The sequence below is a fragment of the Papaver somniferum genome, chromosome 2, assembly GCF_003573695.1.
Source record: "Papaver somniferum cultivar HN1 chromosome 2, ASM357369v1, whole genome shotgun sequence".
Taxonomy (NCBI): domain Eukaryota; kingdom Viridiplantae; phylum Streptophyta; class Magnoliopsida; order Ranunculales; family Papaveraceae; genus Papaver; species Papaver somniferum.
The window spans coordinates 142,652,686-142,666,585 of record NC_039359.1 but is presented as its reverse complement, the minus strand read 5'-3'; the positions used below and the strand labels follow the sequence as shown (position 1 = coordinate 142,666,585).

The 13,900-nt window shown below is 35.9% G+C and overlaps 1 protein-coding gene and 1 long non-coding RNA gene across 2 annotated transcripts; one reads left to right on the top strand and one right to left on the bottom strand.

Annotated features, from left to right (window-relative positions):
- The first annotated feature begins 2,468 nt into the window (after positions 1-2,468).
- On the top strand, positions 2,469-5,623 carry LOC113354049. Its single transcript, XR_003361650.1, has 5 exons — positions 2,469-2,672; positions 2,767-2,823; positions 3,155-3,350; positions 4,184-4,742; positions 5,344-5,623. It is a non-coding gene; the product is annotated as an uncharacterized LOC113354049 (long non-coding RNA).
- Positions 5,624-13,129: 7,506 nt separating this feature from the next.
- LOC113352115 (uncharacterized mitochondrial protein AtMg00860-like) lies at positions 13,130-13,576 on the bottom strand. The gene has a single exon (XM_026595983.1). It carries the CDS (start codon positions 13,574-13,576, stop codon positions 13,130-13,132), a length of 447 nt encoding a protein of 148 aa, XP_026451768.1.
- Between the last annotated feature and the right edge of the window lie 324 nt (positions 13,577-13,900).

The following is a 13,900-nucleotide window of genomic DNA, read 5'->3' as shown; positions in this document are numbered from 1 at the left end:
GCCCCATGTACTATATTATTATTCTCAGTCAATGTATAGGGTTCCCTGTGCAAGCAATTTGTAATTTTGTTCTCTTTTTAAATAGTCAGCCTCAAGTGATCACGTGCTGTTGTTGGAACTTATGTAAACTCCCCTCTTATTTTATGTTGTTTCTATTACAGAGAAAGTGGTGAAATGTGTGCAATGAAGGAGGTTACACTTTTTGCTGATGATGCGAAGTCAAGAGAAAGTGCGAAGCAGCTGGAGCAAGTAAGACTTCCAATAGATTGTAGGAGCCTGGTTGTCTTCGTTGTGTTCTAAAAAGAAGAAAATGCAAAAGAAAAAATTAGAGAAATAAGAGTGGGTGACTGTTTATGGGTATTCCCTAACTTTTAACCTAATTAATTTGCTCTGCTGTATTCCATGTTTTGTCAATCTGCTGTGATCTTTGATTTTAGATGCCAATAATTTGTGGATAAACACATATATAAGTTACTCATGGGTTCTTTTCTTTATTCCGTGGTGATTCGTTGATTCCGTTTGCAATACGATACTTGCTGAACCTGTGTCATAGCATTTCAGTTTTCACTAATGCACTACAACCACTAAGTATTTGTTTATTACCATACGTATATGGATATTCCTAGTCATCCAAAATCCACTAAGGATCTATACATGTTTGTCTACCTTTTCCAGGCTTGCAATTTATCGCAATTCTTATCTGGTGTACTGGGTGTTATGAGTGCAAGGCTGGTGATAAGATACTGTGTGATACATGGAAGGCTAGGTTGTAATGGGTATTGTAGGTGCAAGGATGGTGTTAAGATACTGTGTGATACAGGGAAGGCTATGGTGGTGTTGGAATTGGTCAAGAAGATACAGAAGAATGCATAACCTGTTATGCATCTACAAAAGTTGTTGCATAACATGTTATGCAACAACTTTTTTGTTACTATTGAAATCAACAAAAACAAAGACTGCATAATTTGTCATGCACCTAAAATAATATCTGCATAACATGTTATGCATCGTGAAAATGGATGCATAAAGCATCATGCAACCACTTTTTTTGTAAGGACTGAAATAAAAAAAATTTGATGCATAACTTGATATGCATCCAAAAATATGTCTGCATAACGCATTATGCATCAACTTTTTTTGTAAGCACTGAAATTAACCAAAACAATGGATGCATAACTTGTTATGTAGCTGAGAATTTTTTTTGCATAATTCGTTATGCGTCTTTTTTTTTTTGTGATGTTATTTTTTTAGGCGTATATATCGTTTTAGTGGTTGCATAACTAAATTAGTAAATGCATGAACCAAAATATGGTTGCATAACGTTTTATGCATCTTTTTTGGTGACTGCATAATGGTTATGTACCAAATTTTTGAAAATTTTGCCTAAAATGATGATCACTTCCGATTTTTCGTGAAAAATAATAATTTGATATTGTTGTTTGTACTCATTGCGTAGCTCTCTTAAAAATATTTCCAACGATATAAAATTTGTAAAATTCCAAGGCGTGGATTTTTAGATATGTTATATCCAACTTGCGTTCCCAATTATACCCCTAATGCATAACCAGTCATGCGGATGCATAATCCATCATGCAAACATTTTTAATAATTTCATATAATTATGGGTGTCACGGTACCTAAAATTAATTATGGGCCTGACAATGAAAATATTTTTTTTTGGGCTTGCGTCTAAGTTTCCCTTTCCTAATTAAAAGAAGACTAACATTCACCCAACCAATAAAACACCAGGCCTCAGGAAAAAAAACAAAAAAGCGCCAGGCCTCTGCGAACTTATACGCTTAAACCCCTGAAATTTCACAGTTAATATTAATGTGAGGACTACATTTGACCCAACATTTGGGAGGAATATAAGGGGCCACGGTGGGGTTGTAGGCTCCGACTAATTTGACCTGACCAATAAAAGATTAGGACATGGGGCTGTAGGTTCCGGCTAACTTATAGACTCAATGCCCTAGATTTCAACCTAATCAGACTAATTTTAATGTGCGGACATTGTTTGACACTAGATTTGCTAATCTATGGCCTCGGCTTATTTGACCCGACCGGAAAAATAATGGGGATAAAGGTCCGATCAGTCTATAAGCTCAACCCCCACCAACCTATAGGCTCGAATTGGTCAAATATAATTAGATTTCCTATTGTAATTACATTTCCTATTGACAGTTTTAATTAATTTTAATGACTAAAATTTCGTAGGAAAATACTGATCAGCCAACCAAACAACAAAATAAATCGAAAAATATTGAGCCCCGACCGTAGGCCGGGGTGATACCTAATATATATATCTATCTTACAAAAGCAAATGGTTTTTGTCTAATCTGACGGCTAGACATGGGCCTTTTTCAGAGATCAATGGTTGCAATTGCTTTTAAAACGGAGAAGATAAATCGTGGCTCTGAACTAACCCCCTTTTTAAGCCCCCATCCGACGTCTGTCCGGAAATCTACATTTCCTTCGCCTTCTCCTACTGTTATTCCGTTACAGAAAAATAAAACCCATTAACACCACCATTCAATCCCTTTGAATCATACGTTATGAAAACACCATTATGTTTCTTTACCGATCCCTACAAATATTCGATTACATAAACCCCCCAAAAAAGTTATCCTGCGCAGATTCTCAATGCTTACCAATCCCCTTTTTCCTTTCATGTGAGTTTCTCTCATTTTGGTACTCATCCAGGGAAAATTTATGACTTTGATATTGTTGTTTCATATTTTGTTGTTTTATTTGATACTCTTCCAGGAGCATTGCCTGATTTTGTTGTTGCAGATTTTGGAGCACCACGGATTTATAGCTCAGGTAAATGTCAATCGAATTCCATTCCGTTTTAATTGAATTATTAAACTTTCCAACTATTTAGTCACATCAACTGTTTGTTATAATGCATATTCATTTTTGTATGATGGGAACCCATTTTAATGAAAAATGAATGGTCACGTACCAAGGTAATAATGCTAACCAGTCCCGTTTTTCCTATCATCAGCTAAACTTATGATGATAAAGGAATCCATTTTCATAAGATCTTCAAACTCATTCTTTTTTAGCATTTACTGAATTTAAATTCCGAACCTTTCCCTGCGGTTTAAATGTTAATGTTTTGGGGTTTTGTTTTAAATGATGTCTATTGCAGACTTTCAGATCATCTCTTTATGATGGGAATTATGTAGAGGCTTTTAGTCAGCCAAAGATCCTAATGAGAAAAACTGTGTTGTAGAAGGCTTCTTTGTTTTTAATCTAAGCAAGCTGAAAACCGGTTTAAATCAGTAATTTGGGTACAAGCCATATCACAACATTATTAGGATAAAGCTGGCCCAGATCAAGCTCAGGTATTATATTTCTTACCAATCCCCAAAATTACCTTTTGGTGTAATAATTCTGTGATACCTTAGGCAACCGAGCCATCTGAAAACGCAATAACACAGATCAAAACCAACTTTAGCATCAAACACATGATTTTTATTTTTAGTAATATGAACATGGATTCCCTAGGTGATTTGCTTTTATTAAAAACAACTTTGCTGCCAAATGTGTCTTTTCCCAATCCGATGGCTCTAAATGGGACTTCAACCGTGATCGACTCTTATTCCTCTCAAAGTGCAGAAGATAAATCTTCCTGGCAATGCACCCCCGTTTTAAGCCTTAATCTGACGTCCCTAAATCCCCCATTGAATGGTATTAACATCACCATTATTTCTCATTGGTATTTCCGTTTTTGTTTTGATCAGACATTCATAGTCATATCTATTAAAGTATGCTAAGCCCTTACGTTTTCTTTCAGTCTTATTTTTATTAATTTCCATCCAGATTGATTAGTGTGCATTTTCTTCTAGAATATTAAGAAAACCAGAAAAGAGAATAACATTTTCATAGTGATCAAATATGGTTTTTAACAACTCCAATTTGAGGATGTACAGATTATCATTAACAACAAGGAAAAATACTGCCACTGCAGTTGATGGATTAGCAAGTTAAATTACATGCTGAATTGATTGGTTATCGTTTTTACTTCGTGTTGATTTTTTTTTCTTTTGTGATTTTGAGTACTCTATTGGTTTCGTATAGGGTATCAGGAAGAGAATGTAACATTCTTTCTGCCTGTTGAATTCTTCAATATTTAAGAGGTTGTAATCAGTGTAATGTATTTTTATTTTATTTTTAGCAGGACCGCTCCAACTGTTTTCGACCCGTTGGTGAATCCAAAATCCTTCCCCATCACATGTTGAGTTACCAGGAAATCTGAAGAGGTTAGATGTTACTATCGTGGATATGGTTATCCTGGATGAAGGAGTATGTAAGGAATTGGGTCCTCGCTAAAATCTTTCATTGTCTGCACAATTTTAGATCTTTTGTATCTCTAAATGCTTGGCTATGCATACAAGACACAAAATTGCATGACATCACTCCCAAAATTCAAAAAACTAACCCAAATCGTGTAATGAAGTTGTCTATAGAACCTGTTAATATGTATGTAATATGTGTTACAATACTTTGTTACTGTAAGACAGATATTATAAGCCAAGCGAAGCAGGGTCGAAGATAAGCTGAAGACTGATATTCAAACTGTTGGGACAACCAGTTCTTGCTTCGGCATTATACCAAGCATGGAATAAAGGCGCTGCTAGCCCTACAAGTGCCACTAGCTCTAGCTTGGTAGTTATTTGCACAACAGGAGTTAAGATAGTGGAGAATGCTTCTGAGTTGTTCTGGAAATTAAGCAGGTACGTCCCTTCGATTCGATTCCTGGGTATTCATCCCCCAAGTTTCGGTTTCCAGCTCTACTTAAATTGGAGGTTCACAAATGAGGTCGTTGTTCTGTAGTTAGCACTGTGTGTGATTTACGCCTCAATAGAAGCCTTAATGAGTTAGGAATTTATAGCTCATAATACCTCTCTTTGCTTTTGGATAATGCAATATTTAAAAGTGAAAGGGATCACCTGATTTGGTTGTCTGGGGCAGGTGCGGCTTTCTTTGCCTATACATGTTATTTATTTATTGTTAGTGGAAAGTGTTCTTATTGAGGACTCTTCTCCTTTCCCCAAAAAGTAGTTCTACTCCTATGATGAAGATTAGTGTGCTTAAGTCTTACTACCATGTTTAGGAATGAAGATGCGAGTGTTCATTGTATGCGGTTAGCACAATGTGGGATTTACCCTTCTGAGAAGACTTTAATGTGTGTAGAATTTATGAATTGTGTGACCTTTATGTTTCTTTTTGAGAATACAATGAACGTTTTATGAAAGTTGCAATTCATTTTGTCTGGTAGACACATTGTTTCCATAAAATTAGATTATTAAACCAGGTTACTTTTCGGTATTGCAGGTCCTAAATCACGGCGCTAACAAAATGAATTAGCCTGACATGATGATACGAAGTTAAAATTTTCTGAATATAGTTTGATGTATCAAACAACACTTATTATACATCCAATTAACATTGTATGGAGTGCGAGAAACTAATTCGTTGGAGTAGCAAGTTATATGGTCATTTTGATTTACTGCTTAACCATTAGTTTTGGTGGTTTAGAATTGGTCGCACTTAGTTGTACATTTCCCTCTCTTCTTCTTTTTTAATTTGAAATTAAATGGTAGGGATTGCATTACACCGTCACCTTTCTTTGCAAAATTCCAGCTTTGTTTGTTGTGCAACGTCAGAAGATGTTATCTTACTCAAATTTTCTAGAATTGCCAAAAGAGCATCAAAAGTTCAATTCACTCCACATTAGCATCTAATTTAAGCATTAATTTTAACTTATTAAAGGCAGTCACAGAAGCAAATCCTACTCTAAGTTTCATGTGTAACATAGGCTAATGCAGATGCAGAGGACAAAATCTCATACGCAAAACTTATCTGGTTTTCAATATAAAGTGTGGAAAAAAAAACACATCGGCTAATGTATGAATTGGATGAGAATTCTACTCTGACTTTCAACCATCTGAACATAGCTGAGATAGTTTATCCCATATGATAGACACATTTTTGTGTCTAAGTTGTCCTCAATTTTCTATATTGTTAGCACTCAATTTTGTGCTAATTTTGGTATTTTATGTGTTTGTAGACATTTTTGGGAAATAAACATTTTTGGAAAACTCGGCTCGAAAAGTTGATTTTGGCACCCGGAGGGCGCATGTTATTCGGACTCTCACTTTTGGATAAGGACAACTCAATTACTAAGGGGCACCTTAGTTGGGCACCTGCTAATCGCACCCCGTCACTGGTTAAGGGGACTCCATCTTCTTCCTTGATTTGAAAAGAAAACTGGCGGGAAAATCTGGCAGCAACTAACCAGAATTAGGGTTGAGTTTTTAGTCGTGATTTAAAGAGACTCAATCACTGGAATTTACTGTGGTTATTCTATTCGGACAAACAGGGTTGGTAAGAGTGATAGAAACGATTAAAATTGGCTGGATATTCAGATAAATATAAACAGAGGAGTACGAGATATAATGGTTCAAATTTCCGTGATTATCTGTGGAAGATTTCTTGGTGATTCCGTGAGATTTTCTCGAGGATTTTAATTGGAGATATCATGTTATGCTGAAACAGGATCGGTAAGTCAGTTGGATTCAAGGAAAGAAGAATATTTTCACGGTTGGAGAAAAACAGGACACGAGGATATCTCGAGTCTTCCATGAGTCAGTTGAGATATGTTTGGAGGATTTTGTGTGCTGAGACGACTTATACTGGATAAACATATGTGCAGAATCTTGTTTGGAGTGTGCTGAGCTGTAGAAGACGCGTGAAGATCAAAGAAAAAAAAACTTATTCCCATGCAGCAGCAGAAAAGGAAAGAAGATCAGATAGAGTTATTACGCGTGATCTCTCAGCCCTGATGAGTATAAATAAAGTGTTGAGGTTCAGAGGAGGGGATGGAGAGTTTGGGGAGTTGAGGGGACCGATTGCGAAGTTGCAGTGAAGAACATAAGGAGTTGCAGAGAAGAAAACCAGAGAACAGCAGGCAAAGACAGTCGCATAAAGTGTTACCTTATCTTTCAAAGTGATTACCTTTATAACAACTTTTGCAACAATTATTTCGAATTCGCAACAGCACTGCTAGGGTTTCTTTGTAACAGTTGATTTTGTAACAGTTATCCCTGTTACAAACTCGCTGCATTATATTATTTCCAATAAAAACACCTTTTGAGCCATGTTTCTATCTTTTGGGTGTGTTTGCGACATTAGGAGTTAAACCACAACACTGGGACGACGGAGGAAGCCATTCTTCATGCGTGTGGTAATTCTATTTAATTCCTTTATGACTATTTGCACTATTATAATTGATTTATGATTTTTCTTGATTATTTGTGATTTCGTTAGATGTCGCATGCTTAGTCTTAGATACTTTTGATGCGTCATGCTTGTGATTTACATATAATTCATTACAGAATCTACCTTTGCAAAGATTTAGAGTCGATGTTTATTATTTTATGAGCTTTAATTGTCCGGAATCAATAGTTGAACCGCATGAATGTGAGAATTGGTGGAATCCCGAGTCCCAGTCATCTCTTCATCCCGTCACGATTTTTGTATATAATTTTCTTATTTTCTTTATTAAGTCTTAAAACAAATTCTCAACAAGTTTGAGTGAACGACAACCTTTACCACTATATAAAATTCGATCACCATACCATCGTCACAATGAACTACAAAGAATGACACCTTCTGGTAAGTAATGTTAACTAGGGATGACTTCGTGCATTTAGGCATGAATATCCAAATTTTATAAAAGTAAAAGTGATGATGTTTCTAGTATACGTGGTTAGTGATTTATCTTCTAATTCAAGTGTTGGATTAGAATACCAGTGCTAGAATTGCTTACAATGCCATTCTATTTAGCCTTTTTGTAGACTTTGGTCATACTCAATACGCACTACCAATACTCTAAAAATAAAATAAGCACTGATGATCTATCTAAACTAGCCACCATATGATCAACACCAAGTAAATATGTGAACGCTACCGGTGTACCAGAAACAAAAGTTATACTATATCTACTTTCAATAACATATCAAAACCCCAGGCCGTTGCGGCACGGGTCATATTCTAGTATATATACATATAAAGAAGGTATCTTTAGGTATACCTCTAAATATCTCCAAAGATAATCTAATTATTCTTGTGTCAAAGGAACAAATAACCCATTTTGGATGTAATGTAACATAAAGAAAAAAAAGGTCAGCGAAGTATAAATAGTACATAAATTACCACAAGTGTGGTTCAAAATTACGCTTCCAAAAATGCCATTTGGAACGCCAATTAATGGAATTTCGAATCGAGTTTTTTACCAGGTTAAACGCGAACTCGCATTAACTCATCATAATGCCATTTGAACGAGACTAAATTGAAGGGTACTGAATAGGGGAATGAACGGAATGTTCAAAGCATCATTTTTATATTTGATAACCTCTAATTAGTAAATGATTTTAAGGGTGGCGAAAATCTTATCGTATATTCATTATATTGTAGAAACGTATTTTCTTTATTCACTATTTGAAGATGTAAATATTCGTGAAAATAGAATGGGGCAGCTAATGCACTGGCTAGGTTAGCTAAGAAATCTCATATAACTAGTGTTTGGGTTAATAACCCCCAGTGTGAATCTATTCTTGGAAGTACAAATTCTTTAGTTATCCTGGTAGAATACTTCTCGTCAAATATGCGTTACATGAGATGGTTTTCTCCAAGGTTTTTTGCTTTATTCTTCCTAAAAGAGCTATTGAAGAGCTTAATTCCTCGTTCAAAATATTTTTGTAAAGAGGCCCTGATTTTTGTAAGAAGTATAGTCACGTGAGATGGACTAAATTTTTCTAGTTTTATGATGAAGGTAAACTCAGTGTCAAAAAATAAAAGCTAAAAATGTGACTGCTAATTTGAGGCATATTTGGAATCTAGTGTCTAGGAAGAGTACTATATAGACTGAGTGAGTAAAAGATAAGTTAAAGCAGCTTGGAGTGGCCTCAGGTAATGGTTTTAAAACAAATTATCTTGTTGATAAACGCCATCTTAAAGGAAGGTTGATTGGTTGGATGGAACTTGAAGCTATATCTGATACTGGAGCTAATTAGGAGTCTTTAGTTGTTGATTTCATTAATGACGAGTGAATTTTTCCCAATATGGTAGAAGATAATGCTACTATTTTCATTAGTCAAATCTTTATTCGAGTTTAATACCGAGGATAAAGAGTTGATTGTTCAGGTCCCAGTCTATTTCTATTAACCAGGAGAGCATACTCGTTGTCTAGAGTATTCGTTAAGATGGCAACTAAAATTCACAAGGAGGCCCATAATCATAATGTGAGATGGTTGATGAGCATATGGAAGGCGAACTGTCAATTCCCTTTTGTTGACATCATTTACTGCACCTAGATGATCCTTTATATATGTGATATTATGTTACGTTCTTGATAGGTTTTTGAAAGAAAAGTCTTGGGCGTGATGCCATTTTGAGAAATTATAATGGTGATGTCTCGGGTGCTTCATTTGAAGGTTGTTTCTCTTACTTTTGTGATGGACTGAGTTGCAAGAATGTTAAATTAGGCCTGAAGATGGTTGTCCGGATATTTGTTTTTATTTTAGGTTCCGTGGTTGTTTTTAGATTGCTCACTAATCCAGATGTTGATCCCTTCTGGATTATTATTCATTGGAAAGAAACATCCAGTGCATTAAAGACCTAGGGAGAGATTCAAGTTCTGGAAAATTTCTCATTGTTCTAGAGAAACATTCTGTCGATTTGTGGGAGCAGACTAGAAGTGAATATGTTCCACTGAGTTTAAGGGGATACTTGTTGCTGACAAGAATCAAGTGGTTTTCATTATTTTTTTATTTTATTTTTGTTGCTTGTTTGTTTTGCTGGTTTTGGGTGACCTTAACCCAGCTTGTCATGAATAATAAAATAAGAAGTAGATGAAGATATTCCCAATTGGAGGTAGTGGTCGATGAGCCGACAAGATGAAATAGGGTGATTAAGAGAACGCATGAATGTGTGTCAGAAATCCAATGGAAAGAGAGTTCAAAGAATGTATGTATGTATGTCATTCATTTATCTTATCTTAAACTGATATAAATAATTACACATGTATTAGTATTTGGTGATTTTGCGTGAATTACCATGCAAAAGAACTAAAATTGCGACAATTTAGGCTACATATTGTGACTGAGCGCTTAAAATGGTGAACTGATTCGCTGGACTGTTATTGGCAAGCTATCGACATTGATGTATGATAGGGTTACACTAATTTTCAAAAAAAAAGATTCGGTGGGATACGTGCACTGTTTGGAAGTATTTTCAATAGAAACGGTTTAGGTATCAAATAATGTATTATGTATAATAATTATATTAAAGTGGATACAAACTTATCATTATTCATCCAAACCTAAAAAATCACTGATATAAAAATTATAAAATAAGATTTTGTCCATGAATATTACTTAGGAAAGTTTAAAGTCGTCTAATTAATTGTGGATCACACACTTGTTTTTGATTGATCATTGGGCCTAGTTATCTATTTGATAAATACAGAAATATATGATGAGCTTCAAAATATGATAAGATTATGTACACAAATACGTGTAGAAAACTATATACATATGCCATTTGGAATGCCAACTAATGGAATTTCGAATCGAGTTTTTTTTACCAGATTAAGCGTGAACTCTAATTACCTCATCTTAATGTCATTTGTATGAAACCAACATTCAAGGATACTGAATAGGGAAATGGAATGAATGTTCAGAGCATTATTTTTATAATTAGTCATTGGGTAGGTTATGGTCATCATGTTGATACATTTTTAACCCTGATGACCAACAACTACAAAAAAAAAACAATTTTCCCATGTCCATTTTTACTTTTAGTTGTCATTTTTTTAAAACTATAACTTGACGACATCCGGTAATAGTTAATCGGCACGGTTTGAATAAATACCACATGGAGACATTTGATTGACTATTAAAAGTCATCATTTTGTTATTGTACGATCATGATGACTATGCTTGGTTGACATGTTCTTTTGTAGTCGAGCATGACGACAAGTCTAAATCCTGAATCTTTGAATTCATTTTATCATTTGCAGATTTTGTAGTGTACTGATGTACAACTATAACGGATTTGATGAGATAGATGAGCAACAAGCTGCTTTATCTCTGCAAGCAGAACCTAACTTTCAGATTGAAAGAAAAAACAATTTTTTCATTGATGAACTCAAGGGTTACACGATTGGGTATTTAACCACCCAATAGAGAAAAGAAGGACATCAACGGTCCTCATTACATCAAGAAGAAAATACAGAACTTTAGGAAAATTTGACTAACTCCTACTGACTCAGATAACTCGGTGAGTGACGGAACTAACTCGGTGAGTGCTCGGTCTACAGTCATAGGTATATGACATTGCCTCCCCCTTTAAAAATCCTTTTCCTCAAGGATAAAATCTGGGAATTGAGTAGGGATGTGCGTTGTGTCTTCCCATGTGGCGTCTGCTGGAGTAGAGTTCGACCAGTGAACAAGAATTTGAGGGACGTGCCGGTTACCTCGGAGTGTAACACGAGTGTTTAACACAACAACTGGTTCAATGACAAAGTGACCATTATTGTCCACCACTGGCAGGATAGGCATAGTGGGAGCTTGGAAGCCAATTTTCTTCTTTAGTTGTGACACATGAAAGACAGTGTGGATTCTGGACCCAACTGGCGACTTTAACTTGTAAGCCACTTAGCCAATTCGTTTCAGTACTTCAAATGGGCCAAAGTATTTTGCAGAGAGCTTGAGATTCTTCCTGATAGCCACTGAAGATTGTCTGTATAGCTGAAGTTTGAGAAATACCATATTTCCAACTGCAAACTCCCTATCCAAGCGTTTCTAGTCAGCGTTTGAGAAATACCATATTCATGTGCCTTAGTGAGATCTTCTTTCAGAAGCTGCAACATGACATCTCTCTCCTTCAAGTAAATTTCGACAGAAGCAACTGTAGTTGTGGCAATAATGGGAAATATGAGATGAGGAGGTTGATAACCATATCAGGCTTGAAACGGTGACATCTTTAGACTAGTGGGATAGTTGGCGTTGAACCACCATTCATCAAGAGCCAACCATTGAGTCCATTGTTTAGGATTAGAGCTAGTCAAGCATCTGAGATATTGTTCCACACAGGCATTAGTTCTTTCAGTTTGTCCATTTTCCTGTGGATGATAGGCAGTATAAAGCTTGAGTATAGCGCCTTAGGACTTGAATAGGCCTGCCCAAATTGATTCACAAAGATTTTGTCCCTGTCACTGACTATAGAGCTAGGTAGGCCATGAAGCTTGAAGATGTAATTGATAAATTCCTTGGCTATTGTCGCAGCTGTGAAAGGATGACTCAAGGGAATAAATGGATGTACTTAGCAAGCCTGTCAACAACCACCAAAATAACACTCTTCTTGTTGGACATTGGTAGCCTTCAATGAAATACATGGATATGTCCTTCCATGCTCTCTCTGGAATTGGCAAAGGTTGTAAAAGTCCACTAGGAAAAGAAGTATTTCCTTTGTTGCACTGACATATTTCACAAGTAGCTACAAACTGCATAATATCAAGCTTCACTTTTTGCAGAAGAAATGTGCTTTGGCTCTGTGATATGTACCTTACATGCCAGAGTGTCCCCCAATTGCAGATGAATGTAGAATGTAAGGATTGAAGGATAGACTGTCCAACTGTATTATCTGAACCAATGTAGAGTCTTCCCTTGAATCTCAAAATGCCTTGAGAATAAGAAAATTTAGAAGGACCTAGAGAGATAAGCAAGGCTGCAATTTATTGTTGAGCTATAAAGTCACCTTCATAACTAGAGTTGATATCATGTGTCCATTGAGGAGTGCTAAGGGACATAGCATTGCAGTCTGCAGAGTGAGATGATAATTTGGACAAGGCATCGGCAGCTGCATTGTCCTGTCCCTTCTTGTACTTGATAATATAATCAAAGCCCAATAACTTGACTAGCCACTTATGTTGTAGATTAGTGGATATTCTCTGGTCCATCAAATATTGAATGCTCTGGTGGTCAGTATTGATAATAAATTGACTGTGAGAAAGATAGTATTTCCATTTCTGAATAGCCATGGCAATGACCAAAAATTATTTTTCATAAGTAGATAGTGCCAATGCTTTAGGGCCTAAAGTTGTACTGTAAAATGAGAGTGGCCTGCCATCTTGCATGAGAACTGCTCCTACTCCTCTGTCATAGGCATCAATTTCCAAGATGAAATGTTTTGAGAAATCAGGTAATGCCAACACTAGATCCTGTGTCATTGTAGTTTTGAGATCAGTGAAAGCTTGATGTGCTGAAGGAGTCCAATGGAAAGCATCTTTCTTCAGCATATCAGTGAGAGGTTTAGAAATGGTTCCATAGTTATTTATGAATCTTCTATAATACCTTGTGAGGCCCAAAAATCCCCTTAACTGTTTCAAGTTGGTGGGTAGTGGCCAAATTTGCGTAGCTGAAATTTTTTCAGGGTCAGTAGCCACTCCATTAGCAGAAATTAGGTTTCCCAAATACTCCAACTGAGGTTGAGCAATACACATTTAGACATCTTGGCATAAAATGAATATTGTCTAAGAAGTGAAAAAATCTGATGTAAGTGAATAACATGGTCCTCTAAGGAAGGACTGTAGATTAAGATATCATCAAAAAGATACTAAAACAAATTTTCTCAGAATTGGCTTAAAGATGTAATTCATAAGGGCCTGGAAGGTGGAAAGGGCATTGGCAACGCCAAAACGCATCACTCTAAACTCATAATAACCGTGATGAGTTCTAAAAACTGTTTTGAATATATCAAGGTCGTAAACTCTGATTTGGTGGTATCCATATCTTAAATCAATTTTAGTAAAGATAACAGCCCCTTT

What these genes read in the sequence shown, in the direction of transcription:
- LOC113352115 (XM_026595983.1), bottom strand. Translation starts at nt 13,576, where the DNA reads ATGTGTATTGCTCAACCTCAGTTGGAGTATTTGGGAAACCTAATTTCT.